The 18,596-nt window shown below is 28.7% G+C and overlaps 2 protein-coding genes and 1 non-coding gene across 4 annotated transcripts; 2 read left to right on the top strand and 1 right to left on the bottom strand.

Annotated features, from left to right (window-relative positions):
* The first annotated feature begins 1,326 nt into the window (after window positions 1–1,326).
* Window positions 1,327–3,672, top strand: LOC114191863 (heavy metal-associated isoprenylated plant protein 35-like). Of its 2 annotated transcripts, XM_028081303.2 has the most exons (3): window positions 1,557–1,849; window positions 1,945–2,020; window positions 2,119–3,672. In XM_028081303.2, the coding sequence occupies exons 1-3, from the start codon at window positions 1,775–1,777 to the stop codon at window positions 3,135–3,137; spliced, it is 1,170 nt and encodes a 389-aa protein (XP_027937104.1). In that variant the 5' UTR covers window positions 1,557–1,774; the 3' UTR covers window positions 3,138–3,672. The 2 variants fall into 2 exon arrangements, 1 of the variants encoding a protein (XP_027937104.1); XR_014996731.1 differs by having other exon boundaries at window positions 1,327–2,025; window positions 2,119–2,386.
* Window positions 3,673–9,231: 5,559 nt separating this feature from the next.
* On the top strand, window positions 9,232–9,918 carry LOC114190463 (rapid alkalinization factor-like). The gene has a single exon (XM_028079357.2). The coding sequence runs from the start codon at window positions 9,408–9,410 to the stop codon at window positions 9,756–9,758; it is 351 nt and encodes a 116-aa protein (XP_027935158.2). The 5' UTR covers window positions 9,232–9,407; the 3' UTR covers window positions 9,759–9,918.
* A 7,426-nt stretch (window positions 9,919–17,344) lies between these two features.
* On the bottom strand, window positions 17,345–17,416 carry TRNAE-UUC (transfer RNA glutamic acid (anticodon UUC)). Its single transcript has one exon. It is a non-coding gene; the product is annotated as a tRNA-Glu (tRNA).
* Window positions 17,417–18,596: the final 1,180 nt, after the last annotated feature.

Below are 18,596 nucleotides of genomic sequence, written 5' to 3'. Positions count from 1 at the left end.
TGATATTTAGATAAATTATAATTAATTTTTCATATATTATTATCATAAACAAAAATATTATAAATATTTATTAATTAAAAAAAAATTATTATTTAAAATTATATAAATATTATTATTATTATCATTATAATTATAAAAATAATCATTATTTTTTTATATTATTTATATTATATATAATAAAAATAAAAATTGATTGCATATATTATAAAAAATTAATAATATTATTAATTATTTATTTTTTCATTATAAAATGTATTTCTATTTAAGTAATATTATTTTTATTTGAAAAAAGTTAAGACACTGGCACCACACCACATCTTTGTATGCATGGGGAGCTTTGGATAAATATTAAAAAAGTGAGAACAAATTTGTAATATTACTCTCCATCTACAATATATGCTCTCTCACGCAGAGTTCATACTCACAAATCAGAACAAATATGCTTATGCGAACAATGTATTCACTCGCTCTCTCTCGCCAACGGTAGATTGATCGAAACAAACACTACCTAAATCTTTTGGTTTTTTTAAATGAATAAAGTTAGTTTATTAATTGATTTTCTTCTCTTTAAATTTTGAAATTACATGAAATACAATCGAAAAAATAAATAAAATAAAAACTTAATCTGTCGGACCAAATTAAGACATTTTTTCAAAAATTGAGACGAAATTGACACTTTCTAAAAGTGGGACCAAATTGATACATTCAAACAAGAATAAGTATTATCAGACTAGTTAAACCTAAAATAAAATATGAGATAGAAATTGAGTTTGGTATAATGGAATAACTCATGCCACTTAATTACATATTCACTAACTGTTCTATTGAAGTATAATATCAATTTATAGAAAAGTCTAAAAGAGTTATTGAAATGTTATAAAACCTCTATAATATTATAGTAAAATAGGAGAACAAGTTAAAAATATTATACATAGAAAAATTTAGAACTATTTATCCAGGTTCTAGTCAGATATTTTTAGAATAATCTTTGAATCTATAAATATCCATATAGACTATTATTTATAAAAAAAAAAACAACTAACACAGCTGCTCTCAACTAAAAAATATAGTTTTCTCCTATTAATACTTTCACATTCTATTGTCTCTACGTTTTTTTTTTCTATTCCATCGACTATTCTTTTCACATCTCACGGTACTAACATGTTCACTAAAATTTCAATATGAAACATAAAAAGTACTACAAAATTAAGATAACAAAAGAATTACCAAAATTAAAGTAGGATATTGAAACTACATTAAACCTTATCATAATTATGTTATTAATAGACTCTAACATTACTAGAACCTATGAGAATATATTCTCCATATTCCTAAAAGTAAAACCTCTAAAACATTTGCTTCATCAATACATGTATGATGTGATGGAAAATAAAACCAAGTTGAAAAGGCATGAGGCAAAAGAAGAAAAAGCAAAAACCGAATCAAGTATATGTGTCCACTAACAAAAGAATTAAATTTGCATAAAAGAAAATTGAACGATTCCCGTTGAATTACGTCTAAACTGAGACCACCCTGTTTTCACATTCTTTTTCCCAATGCAGGTTCTTCTTTTCATGAAAGTTGAAACCCTTCAACTTTTCAATTTTCCTGTTTTAAATTATAAATAAATAAATTATTCTCTTATGCTTCAAACCCTTCCTTCAACCCTCTCTTTCTCTGCTTTTTAACCCTTTCTACCTCTTTCTCACTACTCTTCTGTCTTCTTCTCTTTTGCTGGAACACCAAAATCTCTTCTTCTGTGTTTGAAGCTCCAATGGCAGCAACAGAATCTAAAGCGGAACCCAGAGAAGCCGAAGAGCGCGTAGAAGGAGAACCCATCGCATGCAAGGTAAACATCGTTCCATCTTTTACATTTGTTTATTCGCTTAACAACGCCCAGTACTCTCCAACAGGTTCTGAACTTCTTACGCTTCTGTCTCCCAGACCGTGACGTTGAGGGTCTCCATCCACTGCCAAGGCTGCAAAAAGAAAGTCAAGAAAATTCTGCAAGCCATTTACGGTAACGTAACCACCTTCAAAACCAAACCCTAATTTTCAATTTCCCTCCTTTTCCCCGTTGTTTGTTTGCGCCACACTCGTTACTCTTCCGTGGTGCAGGTGTTTACGACATAGACATCGATCAGAAGCAACATAAGGTGGTGGTAACGGGGAACGTTGACGGCGAGCTGTTGGTTTGGAAATTGACCAAGGCGGGGAAGCATGCAGAGTTGTGGCCTGAAAAGGAAGATTCCGGAAAGAAGAAGCAAGTGAATTCAGAGAGCAAAGAGAAGCGACAGAGCGACGCAGAGAGCAGCGAAGGGATTAAGGAAAACGATAAAGAAGATGTCAAGGTTGTCGCGCAAGACCCATCCAAAAACGCGGAAGGTACTAACAATAACAATACCAAAAGTAAAGCCGTTAAGAAAAACAGCGATGGATGCGCCGCCGGTAAAGCCGCTGTTCAGTTGCAAGAGCCAAAACCGGAGGTGAGGCAGACGGTGGTGTTACAACCGGCCGGACCGGTAACCGACAAAAAAGTGAGCATCGCTGTTCAAGTTCCTAACGACAATGAAGCAACCGGGAATGAGAATATTACCGGTGGAGCTGGTGGCGGTGGTGCCGGTGGAGCGAAAAAGAAGAAAAAGAAGGTGACGGCGACCGGGAAAGGGAGTAACAGCAACAACGGAAACGAGGTTGGCAGTGATGCAAAAGCTAACGAAGGTTCCAGTAACCAGTCAAATGGTCAAGGTCACGTTCATGAGCCAGCGGTTCCAGTTTCAAGTTCAGTTCCTTTTGTGATCCCAACCAACGAAAGTTCGACACGTCATCATCACTTTTACCGTGAGTACCCACCGCATTACTATGCTCCTCCTGCTGCTCCTGCGCAAGTTGTTCATAATGTGAGCTACCATACGGCGCAACCTAGCAGCAGCTACGGTGCAGCGTACTATGCCCCTCCGCAACCGTATTCGTACGCCCACGTGGTGCGCCCTGGGTACGAAGTGGAGCCTCCACCCTACACGTACGAAGCTCCATCGTATGCTCCATCGTATAATTCATCGTATGCTTCATCGCAGCCGTCGGATTCGTTCGAGCTATTCAGCGATGAAAATCCTAATGCGTGCTCACTCATGTGAATGTGAGTTGCATTGCACGCAATCATTTCATTCGAGTAATTTTGTAATGCGTGTAGATATACAAGAATATTATCACACCCCCCTTTTTATTAATTACTATATTTTAGGGGAAAAAAAAACTATTTCTTTTTTTATCGAAAGGATGAAAAGTAAGGTCCAATAATGGGTCAATGTGGCTCTGAGCCTTCGGTTTTTGTTCAGTGGCTGTTCTTATGGGTACCCCACATGCTCCATTACCTCATATCCATCACTTTACTATGGGGATATATGCTTCTTATAGACTCATAGGTGTGATGAGGTGGGGTGGGCCAAATGGAAGAACTTCTGAAAAACAAGTTTATTTAAGTGTTCAAAATGAGGATAGATTCTATTAAAATTGGTCTCATGATGCATTTTTATTTTTTCCTTTCTTTGCTACCAATGTGCTAGCCAGCAATTTTTAGGTGCCCATTCAGAGTAAGTGATTGAGGCTTATGTAGACTTTTCTGAAGACATGTCAACATCTTAAAGAAAAACATATTGATTTCTTGTGAAATTACTTCTTTAAATTTGTTTGTTCCGAGTTCATCTTGTTAAGGGGCAACTAAAGTCCGCGTTTTTAAAGAGAAAAGAACATCTTTTCCTTTATGGGGTGTTGGGTGTAGTTGCACTTTGCACTTAGTTTAGGCAATTTAAGAATAATCATTATTCAATTAATCAATTTATACGTTTACATTTCAATTTCAGATATGTGTCATTATTGTACCTACCCTTCCTCAAAGAGAGGAACATATTCCCTGCAGTGTTGGCACGGGAAGAACATCTTTTTTGAGTTTCAACTCGGTGCCACAATAAGATCAAGTGTTACATAAATCAATTAACACACTTCAGTTCTGTTACAAAAATCAATCCTTAATTGACTGAAACCTCTGCAGCGTTTCAGATGGTAAATTTTTACTAATGAAAGTCACATCGGGTCCTTTTAAGAGGATTCTGAAGTGAATAGTATTGGAAAACTTATGGAATAATGGAATAATAGTGATGAGAAAGTTTAGTAAGAAATATTTTAATGCTGCCCAAATTGCATATTCTTTCTTGTCTTATCATTTTTCCATTGAGGAATCCGATTCCTTTTATTAAAGATTCAATCTACCTTCATACATAAGCCTCACAAGGCTATTCATTCACACCTTGAACCTTATCACAAGATAATGTTGAAAGAGAGTTGTAAATGTCAGCTTATACAACTTTTTAACAAATTATGGGAAGTTTTTGCTTTCCATATTTTCATATTATAAGAAACTGTGCCTGAAAATTTTCTATTTCCTCTCATTTATACCAATTTTGATAATTGGAAAGAGTCAGAAGAAAACAATACACAATACTAGAAACTCGAAGCTTTTGACAATAGAAGCGCCTGCGTGTTTTTGACGAATAGAATGGTGTTGGATTTTTGTTGTAAATTAAGACGCTATTTATGTACTTCTTCAATTCAAACTTTTTCATTTTGTTTTTGTAATTTTAATTTTGTGAAGTATTATTCTTGATCTTTATTGCTAGAGAACGTTAATAATGTAAACATTATATTTTCTTAAAAGTTTATTACTTGCCATATATGTATAGTTGATTTATATGTAAATTTATTTTAATTTATCTTTTACTAATATTAAAAATAAATAATATCAAATTCATTTATTTAATTTTATGGATGACTGACAATTTAGCTAATATTTTTCTAAAATTTAACAGATCGTTTTATCAATACTTTATTAATCAGATTTTTTTTTTTCATAACTAAAGATGTCTTGATAATATTATAATGGTTTCTTCATTCTCCTTTCATCCACTCCGTCGTCATTGTTGCAAGTTGCATTTCTTCCTTTTCTTTTACCACCATACTTCACCTCTTTCAAACTCGTCAAATCTCATTCTCCAGCTTTCCCCTCTTTATGGCATTTTATCTTTCTGGTATTCTTTCTCAGACTTCCAAAAAATATGTTTCCTTCTTTTGTTTAAATTGATTTTTTTTTTTGCTACTAACCTTTTACTATGCTTCATGTTAAAGAGTGGAACTATTTTCATTAATTATGTGAAATCGTAACGGAATCTAGTAGATCCTTTAAGAAACCATTGAGAAGAAATATGATTTTAGAAATATTTTTGGAAAATGAGACTTAAGACAATACCAAACAAACAAGTTATGATAATCCAACCTTTGTTATTAGATATCCCATGAATAAGGTTTATATAAGTAAAAACAAGTCACTTGTTAATTCTGATAGAACTAATTGATTTTAAATCAATTATATCCATTTTTATGATGTGTGTGTGTGTGTGAAAGTGCTAAAATTTGCATTATTAAGAGGTTGAATTTTATTGTGTAATTAAAATTATATATGGCGTAAGAATTTTAGATTAAACAAAGTTTTTAATGATTTTCATATATATCTCTTACGGGTAGTGTATGGTTTGCAAAATATACTTGATGAAATCACCTATATAAGTGTCGAGTGAGATCGTTTGTATGAAATCTTGGCATGATCTCTAGAGAACTCATAAATATCGGGCACGCACATGACCTAATAATTGCAACACAACGATAACAACAAGAATTGTGTAGATGTATTGCGATTGATAAACCTTTAACACACATAAAGTGTCTTTGGTTCATATAGTTTGATATACCAATAACGTTGCATGTTAAGTTTCTCAATCTAAGACTAGTTGATATAACTTAGTGTATTAGTTCTGATATATTACATCTTAAATGAGATCCATGATTTTTCTTCTTTCATTCTTTCCATACCTTCTCTTTTGCGATATATGGGGAATGTTTTTAAAATATAGGTTATATTGCAAAAGCGTTTCACGAAATTGTAGTCTGTTTCTACAGTGGTTGAACTGAAATCAAGTTATGCAGCTTTGGCTCCTTCTTTTTCTGTAACTAAGCAAGATCAAATTTGGATAGTGCAGTGTTGTTTCATGTTATTGTCAACATATACAACAAAGTTATATTATGGTAAATCGACATTTCAAAGGTTATTATTCCAGTTATAGCTTTAATGAATTTATCTTTCTTACAATTTTTTTTCATTTATATTAGAGGTGATTATGAATTGGATTGGAATTAATGAAGCTTGTTATCCATCCATATTAAAACAGTTATCCGGAATTGTGTTGAATCGTTGGGTATAAAAAAATATTTTACTGTTATTAAAAACAATAGTTTTTCTCTACAATGCATTCTAATATAACTTTTTGATAGTTATATTGTATATGCCTTTTGACTTAATAATGCATTTGAACAAATTAAATCAAAACTTACGATTAAAAAGAAGAAATTTTATTTGCAACATTTTTATCAAATATTGTGTAAAAACTTGTTCATCTATAAGAACTATAATTTCTACAAATCAAAAGTATATATTTGTTTTAAGAAAACTAAAATGAAAGAAACTTAATATATGCGATCATTGATTAAAAAGTGGATCTTAAATACAACATAAATATGTAATATGTAATTAGTTTAAGAATTTTTGAAAGATTTCTCTATTAAATATGTTCTAAGGAATGTTTGGACAAAATAGTATAAAATACAAAAAAATAAAATGTTTTAAGTATATATTTTTTCCGTCTTTATTTTTATAAAATACTTATAGTTAACAAACTAAAACTAAAGCATATTATATATAGTAATTGAGTGAGATTGAGTTTAATAGCATCCTATTATCCAATCTCATAAATAATAAATTTGATTAGATTGACTTCGATTTCACATAAATACTCCAAATATATTAGATTAAATTAAATGAATTTTACTTGGTAGTATCTATAAATACCCCTAATTTATAACTCGTATTTGGAGTTGATACATGCACATAATTGACATACGGACAAATTTGAAGTACATGCCTTTCATTAAAACATTTTCATCAGAAGATGCCAAGTTTTTCAACTACAAAATAATAACGTCTTTCTATCTTACAGAGTATTCGCCAACAAAAAAAAAAATAACTTTAACACATGCAGCTCAAGCAAGTTTTTACGAGTAGACGATGGGATTGAGTTGAAAAAAATTTATTTTTTTTTAAAGTGAGTCGAATCGAATCTGATTCACTTAATTACAGGTTAATTTACCAACATTTTCTTATATTTTTTTAAAACTTTTGTGTTATAATTATTTACTAATTTTAATTATATAGATTCACAGTTTTATATTTTTAAATATTAGAATATTTTTCAATAATATTTAAATAATTTAAATGTTTAAATAATTTGTTTGTCAAGTTATATACATTGATACGTTCATCTTTAATTATTATTTTTATAGTAATATTTCGAGAATTAGGTGAACACTTTGATTTTACTACTATAAAAAAAATAAATTAAGTCAGTTCACTCTCATTATAATGCAATAAAATTATTATCTTTTTAGTAATAGTTTGAGAATTAGGTAAACACTCTAATTTCACTATTATAAAAAATAAATTAAGTCAATTCCCTCTCATTATAATACAATAAATATATAAAATAAATTACAAAAAAAAAATATTTGTAGACAACCTACCAATCCATGGTAGATCAGGTCGAGTTCCGATATTTCTAGCTCACCAAAAAGTAAGTCGGGTTGAGTTGAACTTTTATTGACTCAACCTGTGTGGCCCACTTTGACACTCTATTTTTGAACAATTCTTTAAAATAATACCTCTTCCTAGCAATATATATATATATATATATATATATATATATAACAATCTTAATCTTAAAGTTTCTTTTAATGGTAACATTTACGTGGATATGATTGCACAACTTCAAATTTTTACAATAATGATATAATTTTACATGCAAAATTGAAGAAATTTTAAAAGTTTTATAGAAACGAACAAGTGTACACGGCACTTCTATTATACAACTTTGTGTATGCATGACAACATAACTTTGTACTTTTAAACATTTTAACTTTAGTTTAAATCATATTACACCGAAATCGTATCACCTACACACAATTCTAATTAAAATAAAGTTACATTAAAGTTGTTTCAACGACTTCACTTTATATTAAAAACAAATCAAAGTTAGATTTGAGTAAGATAACTTCTCCTCTCATCTAGAAATTATATCATGCATATATGATTCTTCGTAATAAAATCGTAACACTTACTAATTTTGATGAATTTCATGTAAAATTGTTCTATAGTAAAAAAAGAAAACATAACTTCAATTGAAAGTCATAGCTTTGGGTAAAGGAAGATACATGTTGAACACCCAACTAATCTAAGTCCAATTGATTTTCTCTGATTTGACTTTTTGTTCTACCATATCCACCTTTCAAACTTACCCATGTACAATTCATCGAGTATACTGGTGGTGTAGTTAATCTCTTTCCCAATTTTCCTTTTCGTTTATTTAAGCCCTTATCACCTTCCTTGTCAATCACACACACCAATTAAAGTACTTCTTCGACGTGTTGGGAAGTCACGCATATAATATATCAATACAATTTTCTCACACTTGCAAATTTCTATTCAGCAGGAGTAGGTGAAGGCAAATTTTGGAGAATAATATAATAGAAGCTACCCATTTTAGTTTTTTCCTTCTGCTATCTACTGTTCCAAGTTGTAGGGTGGAAACTAGCACACAAGCACACAAATAGTCAACTTTCTCATGTTTATATAGAACAACAAAACAAATATGCATATAAATAAATATAAACATTTATCATACCCTAAGAAAATGCAAATAATAGACTCTTCTTCATGCTCCACACGTCTCGTCTTGCTCTACATCTTGGTCCCTTCTGTATTCTCTCTTTGGTCCACCAAATTTTAGAGAGCCCTTCCATTAAAGATGAACTTGTCAAATTCGGCAATTTAAATTTATTGATTTAATAGAAAAAAGAAAGTTGTTAACCGGGATTGCTTATTACTTAAGTATTTTCTTTTCTTTTTTTGGTTACATAATAAATACTTTCTTTCTATTTGAGTCATGGTAAAAATGTGGAAAAAAAAAATTGAATTTAAAATGAGAAAAGGAGAGATTTTGATGTAGGGGTTAAAAGAAGGGCGTTAAGAAGGTGGTTGTCGTTGTCGGAAATGGCAAAAGCGTAAATAAAGAGAGTAGAGTGTCTTTTTTCAAAGAGCGGAGAGAGGGTTTAAAGTTTGAAACTTGCAAATAGCTGTGTGCATTTCATCGCGTGAGTTGAATTCGTTTCATTCGGAAATAAAAAGGAAAAGAAAAAAAGCAGCATTCCCGAATTGAGCAAGGAAAGGGAAAAAGAGAAGCCTCTGATCAATGGCGAAGTCGAGTTCGTTGGCTATGGCGGTGATCTGCGCCGCCGCAATACTGTTGGCGATGAGTCGGTGGCCGACAGCCGAGGGCGGCGGGGACCACCACCTGGGAATGGGATGGGCTTCCACGTGCAAGGGGTCCATCGGGGAGTGTCTGGGAGGGGAGGAGTATGAGTTGGACTCGGAGATCAACCGGCGCATCTTAGCCACCAACAAGTACATCAGCTACGGTGCGCTGCAGAGGAACACTGTTCCCTGCTCTCGCCGCGGCGCCTCCTACTACAATTGCCAACCAGGGGCTCAGGCCAACCCTTACAGCCGCGGCTGCAGCGCCATTACGAGGTGCAGAAGCTGAAATTTTCTTTTTCTTTTTTTGTCCAATGTGTTTTTGTTGTTGTTATATAAATTTATTTGTTATTCGTCAATATCTGTGTTCATCCATTTTCGTATTGCTATTGTCAGAATACACTGCCTCCTCTTAAATCTTAATACCAGTATTATTGTTATTATTTGGATTTGAACGTTTGTGTAAAAAGAAGAGAAAAAAAAAATGTCACTGTTTTTCTTTTCTCTGCTAACGTTTTTACTTTGCTTTTGCCCACTCTGTGCTACTCAGAGTCTGAATCTGAGTGGGTGGGAAAAAGACAGAGGCCGTGTCCATGTATTGGTGATTGTATCAGCGATTCATTAATGCTCTCGTTTTCCATTTTTCAAATCGCAGTACCTCTTATGATGCGAGTATAAATTTTCAATCTTTTTTCATTAATGCTCTGTTCAAACCAAGTGTGAAATTGGGATTGGAAAAGATTAAAACAAAGCGACGGGTCTGAACTTTGAATATTACTGAGAGTGTTACTATTTGAAAATTGAAGGAGTAGTGAAACGCTGAAGTGGGTAAACGAACCGACACTCTAAATATGAAACAGAGAATGGTATGTGGGTGAAAAATGTGCGACTGAATATTCTTTTAACACCATGGAATCTATTATATATGTTTTAATGCATCGTGAAGTTTTTTAGGATTCAGACTAGGCAATCTTACCTGTCGGTAACTTATGCCAATTCTTTGTATTACAAGACAAAAACATGGTATTACGAGTTTTCTTTTCCAGCTACAATTTTGCTCCTTCGCTTCTGTCTTCTAAAGTAGAATTAGAACAATTCGGGTTTGGTTATTCAAAAAAAAAAAAAAAACACTCATCACACACATATCACAACAAGAGAACCAGACACGCAGTTACGTGAATTTTGTGAAGCAAGTAAGAGAGCTAGTGAAGCATAAATGGAGAAGATATGCAGAATAGCTTTTTCTGTTTTTTGACGTGGTAATTAAAGTCGTTAAAACACGCTTTTTCTATAACTTAAGTGTTGTTGGTTAGGGGTTCCATCACATTCCAAGTTTTGAACGCAGACCAAAATTTTAAGGTAAAAGTGGGCACCTTGCAGAAGCATAGGTTTATAAGGGCATTAAGAACCCCACAAATTATTAAGGTCCCTTTCAAAAATGGGAATCAGGTTGTAAGGTTCTGTTTTGTTGCTTTTGGAAAATGATCTAAGAGCTGAGATTCTATCGGTCATGAAAATGGGGGACCAGACTAAAGCTCTGAAATTGTTAATGAAGCAGTGTAATAATTCATAATTTTTATCACTTGCCTTACCAAATCATTGGCGTTGGGTCATCAACTTTTCATATAATATTCACACATTTTGAAATTAGCTGTGTAACACACTTTCTGGGATTCGTATGTTTGATACGTTAGGTAGAGGCTTAGTTGTATGGATAGTGTTTATTTTGATACTGAATAAATTTTTGGACATGTTTTACATTTACCATTTTATTTTCAATCTTTTTCTTTCTTTATAAATATAAAAATTAAATTTTTTAATAATTAAATATCTCTAAAAGTAGATTTTCTGGTGCAAGTAATGTCAAAAAATAATTTCCTAGTTGGGTGAAAGAAATAAAATCCAAGATGCTTACCCGAAGAAGCGGGTTCTATTTCGTGATTCTTCTTGCTACTTAAATTGTCAATATCTGAAAATCATTTTCTAGTTCCATTACTTTAATATTTATTTTTTTCTAAAATACCCTCAAACTTGTGAAATTTTTAGTTCATTACTACTCTTTAGTCCCATACCATAAATCACTTTGCTCTAACAAAACCACAATCTCTCTTTTTTCAATTGTTACTTTTAAAGAATGTAAGGTGGGGTTAGATGATAGGGGAAATTAAATTTTATTTTCTAATGATTTTTTTAGTCTTATATCATGTTTTCCTTAACAAATTTCTTGGAATTTGCAACAGCTTTTTTCTTTTTGTTGGTATCTCCGATAATGATATGTGGACATTTATTTGTTTGTGCGTGTTCTTCAATTGTGCTTCTAATTGATTTAAGACTGAGAAAGTTTTTCTATCAATAATTTTGAAAACAAATTCGTATATTATAAGTTTTCATATACTTTATGTATTAACATTGAATTTGAATAATTTAGATATGGTACGAGTAAAAACAATTTTATACATTTCTAACTGAGCAGAGACATGTTTCTTCCATTGTTATAAATTCTAACATACTTCCTTTTTTTAAATATATAGAAAGAGTTTCATTAATATATGGTTTGTGTTGTAACATAAGTATTTTAACTTTTAAGATGTAGAGTTAGTGTGGATATGTATACTACCCACTCACGAGTCCTTAAAATTACAGTAAATATAGAACTAAAAACATAAATACTAAATGTTTCTAAAATGTAGCTAAAGTTGGGGCACAAACAAGGACTAAAATATTTGAGGTCAATGACAAAGTAAGTAACTTGTCTTCTTCCATCAATATTCTCAAACATGTGTGGCTCTGAAAAAACCATTGTTAGAATACTGTTCCTAAATTCTTTGGCTTGACCAAGAGATGGGAATAGACCAATAATGTTGATACCCAAAAGGAATGGGACATAGAGCCGATATTAATGTAGTGAATGGCTTTTAGTTCCTCTTTTGTTTATTTCTGCTATGTCACTTCTATAGTGAATCCATCTTTTTCCTTAGAAACTCTTATCATGTCATTGTTATGCAACGTTTTTTTCTATACATCTATGCAAATTCTTATAAAAAGTAAGTCGAGCAAGTTATGGTTCAAATATAATTTTGCTCTTCATTGACACAGTCTCTTACATGCGTCAATTTTAATTCTACTATTTATAAGTTTCTTAAGTTAAAATATATGTCAAATCATATAAAAAGTGTGTGTCTGGTCAGAAAGATTGATTTGGAAAGAGGAAGATGATGAATTTGAGTGGATTGGAAGGTGAAGTTTGTGTTGTTCACTTTAAGATTGTGTTCTTTTGAGAGAAATGATTAGAGGGAGAGAGAGGAAGATATCAGAATGATTAGAGAATAAAGTTGATGTTGTTTTTTTTAAGAGATTATGAAATGATTTTAGAGTGAAGTAAAAAGTGATGTTCCTGAAAGATTATGATTGAATTAAGTAATGTCACACATTAAAAAAATGAGATTACCAAAATATTCCTAATGTTAAAAGTAATATAAAATGCTATATAAATGATTTAGAATAATTTATTTAATTTTTATTGATTGTGTGAAATAATAAAAAATATATTTATAGAAAAATGAGTAATAAAGTTTATTTTGTATGAAATTAAATTTGACATTTACCAATTTAATTTTTACGGGAAATAATTTATTTACGTTTTATATTTTCTTTTGTTTTTAATAGTAGTCTTTGAAGTATAAAATTTTTGATTTATTTGATATGAACATATTTTCAATTTGATTTTGTTTGTTAATAATATAGGTACTGTTTTTAATAAATTTGTTTTCTTTTTTCAAATTTTATAGAATTGTATATTCTTAACTTTTAACTTTTTAGATGTTTATTAATAATAATTTTTTTAAATTTTATTAATAAATTAAAATTAAAATTACATATATTTATTTCTTACAAAATTAAAATTGGTAAATATTAATAAATTAAATTATCTAAAAATTTTAAAATAAATAATATTTTCACATGACACATAAAAAAAATATATCAAAAATTTAAAGACTACGATAAATTAAAATCATATTTTTTAACTATTTCATTAAATAATTAACAAATATTTGAAAACAAAATTTTATTGGATAATTTATTAACAAAATAGTTTAAGATTAAAAGATAAATTTATGTATAAATTAAAAATTAAACATACAAATATTTTTTGATACATTAAACACAACTAAAATAAATTCTAAAATTAATTTAAACGTATAATTTTTTATTTTGTTTCTCTAGTAAGTAGAAAATAATAGCACTGTGTGAACACGTGAAAAAAGAAAAAAGATGACGAGGATAAAAGAGGTTAAAATTAAATATAATGAGGATAAAGTGGTGATTTCTTATCTTTAACCCTCTAATCTCTTCAACAGTATTGGGATGTAATTTTTTAACTATCCCTCTATTCCACGTCTGTCATTCCCTTGCATCACCCAAAAAAGAACAGGGTGTTCACCCTCTATGCCTTACTCTCAATTCCTCTTGAACAGTACATTAGCTCAAAAGCATAAGGCCTAAGGGAGTTGGATTTGGAGGTGAGAGTGAATGGATCTTAAAGTAAAGTTTCTTAAAGTTTGTGAGCAATTTGACTGATGCAATAAATCAAAAATTAAGTTTAATTGAAAGTAAAACAAGATTACCAAATTATCTTTGATGTTAAAAGTAATCTAAAATTATATTTAGATGAGTTAGATTTATTTTATTAAAAATATTTAATGGATAAATTGGAAAAAACTAATTATTTTAATAAAAACATAATAAGATACAATATTTTTACATAGTGAATTTTTTTTTGATAAATAATTTAAAAATTTGGAGTATTAATTATTGTTGTAAGCATAACTTTAAAAATCATATTTTTACATTATTATCATAATTATGCAACATTGTCGGTGATGATTTGTATCATTACTTTACATAAATTAAGAAAACATGCATGTGAACAGACTTGAATTAAAAAAATGAAATAAATAATGGAGGACATTACAATAATCTTACACAAATCACTTCAAATATTTGCATATGAGAGAGAATGAAAAATAATGAAATTCCTCAATTCCTTCATTTCTAACACCTCAATCACCATCAAATCATTAATCTCTCATTCCTCTAAATAGTAAATATCATCAAGTGAACATATTATAAGAATATGGATTTGAAGGACAGTCTCAGGATGAATTTGGGTAGATAAATGTGTATGTTTCTTTTAGTAGATTTAGACGATATAATGAGTAGATTTAAAGATAATTTTTGTAAAAGTTAGTGAGTGATCGGATAGATTAATATATATATATATATATATATATATATATATATATATATATATATATAATTTTGAAGATTACCAAAAGACTTAGTAAAAATAAAATTAAATGATTATTAGATAAGTCAAAAATATTAAAACTTAACCATAATTTAATTATTATTAATTATTATATATAATATATTTATTGTTATATGTTTAACAATATTTTAATTATTATTAATTATTACATATATATATATATATATAAATATATATTATTATTTATTATATATATACAATAAATTATAATATATATATATATATATATATATATATATATATATATATATATATATATATAGTAACAAGTATCATACATATAGAGTTATAAAAGTAAAATAATTATCTATTATTTCGCACAATTGAAGAGATGAGTTTGAGGCAGATCTGGTTGATTCATCTTCATTTTTCACATTAAATCCTTTTATAAAAACACGGAAATATTTCATAATTTATCTTTACAAATAACCAGATTTATACGATCACCTCAAACAAAAAAAAGTCTAAATCTCTTATATTTTGATGTGATATAAAAAGAAAAATAAAACTAAAAATATTTCATAATCTCAGGAGTCAAAAGTTATTTTTCAAAAGTTTTAATTATTTAAATTATATGTATTAGAGTGTGACAATTTGGTACCCATCTCTAAAAATACCTCAATTGCGTCTTAACTTTTAAAAAGTGTTTCAATTAGATTCTTTTCATAAAAAAAATCATTAACACCATTAACGACGCACCATGTGTCAACCACTGATTTTTTTATTTTTTTTTAAAATTTTTTTTTTTATTTTTTTTTTTGCAAAATTTTTTTTTCCATGTGTCAAGATCTTAGTGTGACACATGTCAACCTTTGGTTTTTTATTTTTTTTTATTTTTAATCTTTTGTTTATTTTATTTTCTGTAGAAAAAAATTTGTTGCCATGTGTCAAGTCTCTAGTGTGACACGTGGTAGGAGAATTGTCTTGATATCAATTTAGTCCCCATATATGTTTCATTGATTCAATTAGTCCCCACTTTTGTGTTCTTGGTTCGATTTTGTCCCAATTTTTTGTAATAATTGAAATATATATTTTTAATCAATTTTTTTATAAGATTAAAATTAATTAAATATAAATATTTTTACGACATTAAATATTCTGAAATTTATATTAAAATTTAGTAGTAAAAATGTTATATTAATAAAGCATTATAGGCACCCAAATATTAGTATAACATTCATGCAAATAATAAATTTGGTCTGACATTGGAGAGAGACAACATTGCTCTATTTCAAAAAAAAGAAAATTGGGTGCCTATATTGCTTTATTAGTATAATATTTATTTTAATAAAAATATCAATACTTAATTTTGTAAAAGTAATTTAACTTAATTAGTTTTAATCTTATAAAAATGAATTATAAAAATATATTTTAATTATTTAAAAAATTGGGACAAAATTGAACCAATAATACAAAAGTAGAGACTAAATTGAATAAAAAAAACATGTATGAGAACTAAATTAAAATCAAAACAATTATTCTGCCACGTGTCACATCAAGAACTTGATACGTGGCAACATCTTTTTTTGCAAAAAATAAAATAAAAAAATAAAAAACTAGAGATTGACCCATGTTGCACTGAAGTCTTGAGACGTGGTAACAAAAAGTTTTTGCAAAAAAAGAAATAAATAAAAAATTCAGAGACTGACATGTGACATGCCGTTAATGACGTTAATAATGTTCTCTAGAAAGAACTTAATTGAAACACTTCTTAAGAGTCGAGAGACGTAATAGATATTTTTTTAAGGACAAATACCAAATTAAAATATCCCTACTAAGATGGGTATCGTGTAATTTAAAAGAAATATATATGTCAAATAAGTTGATATGATATAACAAAATATTTTATAATCAGCAGGAGTTAAAAATTATTTTTCAAAAGCTTAATACAAGTTTCATACTTAACTTTTTTTTTTTTTGAAATTTGAAACAAAAATCCGTAACCTACAAATTATTTAAATTTAATTTTCATGTGTGTTCAGATTTATAAATATAGATGGGTATTTTTACAATTTTATCCAACATCTATGTATAGAAGCAATTAAAATGAGCATCCGTAAACCTATATATTACATTTTTCAAATGATAAAATAGTTTTATAATCACAGGAGTTAAAAATTATTTTTCAGAAACTTAATGCAAAGTTTTATACTTAAAATTATTTTTTAAATTTGAAACAAAAATCAATAACTTACAAATCATTTAAATTTAATTTTCATGTGTGTCAGGTTTATAAATATAAATGGGTATTTACAATTTTATCCAACATCTATGCATTAAAACATTTAAAATGACCATCCGTAAAAACCTATATATTAATTTTTTCAAATGATAAAATACTTTTATAATCACAGGAGTTAAAAATTATTTCTCAGAAACTTAAAGCAAAGTTTTATAATTAAATTTTTTTTAGTTTGAAACAAAAATCCATAACCTACAAACTATTTAAATTTAATTTTCATGTGTCTCAAGTTTATGAATATAAATGGGTATTTACAATTTTATCCAACAGTAATAAAAACCTATACATTAATTGGTAAAATAATTTCCATTGCCGGGAATCGAACCCGGGTCTCCTGGGTGAAAGCCAGATATCCTAACCGCTGGACGACAATGGACTTTTGATATGAATGATGCTACTATGTATTTTACACTTTAACTTACATGTATTACGCTCTTTTATTTTAAGTGACTCATGAAACTCACATTAAAATCACATCTTTGTTTATAATTAATTATTGTACGATATTTCAATAAAAATATCATAATTAGAAAAGTTTATTAAATTTTTACTAGAATACGTTGGTTACATGAGAGGATTTTAAATTTTGAGTTACATAGATTAATTTTTTTTAATACATGCATTGAAGTGTAAATAAGTGTAAATGACTATGATTTGATGCAAATATACATTATAAAATTTAGAATAGATTTTTGCATACTTTAACCGTATAAATATTCAAATAGTATTCTTTGTTTGTCTAGATTTCAATTTTTTTATTATATTATATTAATAATTATATTTTTCCTTTTTTTAGTGTATTACAAAATATTTTAGGATTGGCACCATAATACTAAAAACTTTATTCTTTAATTTGTATAAAAATTTTCACTATTTATAAAAATTTTCAACTTGATGAATCATCTTAACTTTCTTATTTGACACGTTTTAATTCTTGTCCAACTAGTATGTTTTCACCATCCTAAAACAAACATAAAATTGTTTTATATTTTCATATAATATTTTTTAAGGATCCATACCCATGCTTTTTTATGTTTATTATTATGAATCTTATTAGGAATAAATTTTCATTCCAACTTGAACCAATTGATCTAACACACAATTTCTGAGCAAATTCTTTAAGGATGGAATAACCTATAAATAAATATATTTGAATTAAGTCAACAAAATTTGGTCCGTACAGTTTCTTTAAGCATTTTGACAAAACTTTTAAGCATTTAACAAAACTATAAGTGAAAAGGAGATCATTATCTAATATAATGTTAGATGGTATACCATGAAATCTATACAAATTTAGTCTGATTAAGAAGTTTCAATTATATAGGTAGAATGTGTACAATCATCATTAATCTATCCACCATTATTTGCAGGATGTCTAATTGTGTTAACAAACCTCCAAGTTGTTGATGTTTACTCTTTGATTTTTATTAAGTTAAACGAACAACTACAAATTTGACCATTTATTTTCTTCATACTATGCAACAAATAAGACTCTTTTAGATCTTAATACAATTTGATGATAATTGGTGGTAAAGTAAACTTGCTTTCATGACCTT

Source organism: Vigna unguiculata, chromosome 7 (assembly GCF_037176805.1).
Source record: "Vigna unguiculata cultivar grain cowpea cultivar isolate G323 ecotype 2 chromosome 7, ASM3717680v1, whole genome shotgun sequence".
Classification (NCBI taxonomy): Eukaryota; Viridiplantae; Streptophyta; class Magnoliopsida; order Fabales; family Fabaceae; genus Vigna; species Vigna unguiculata.
The sequence above is the reverse complement of the archived record's forward strand: the minus strand, read 5'-3'. Positions and strand labels throughout refer to the sequence as shown.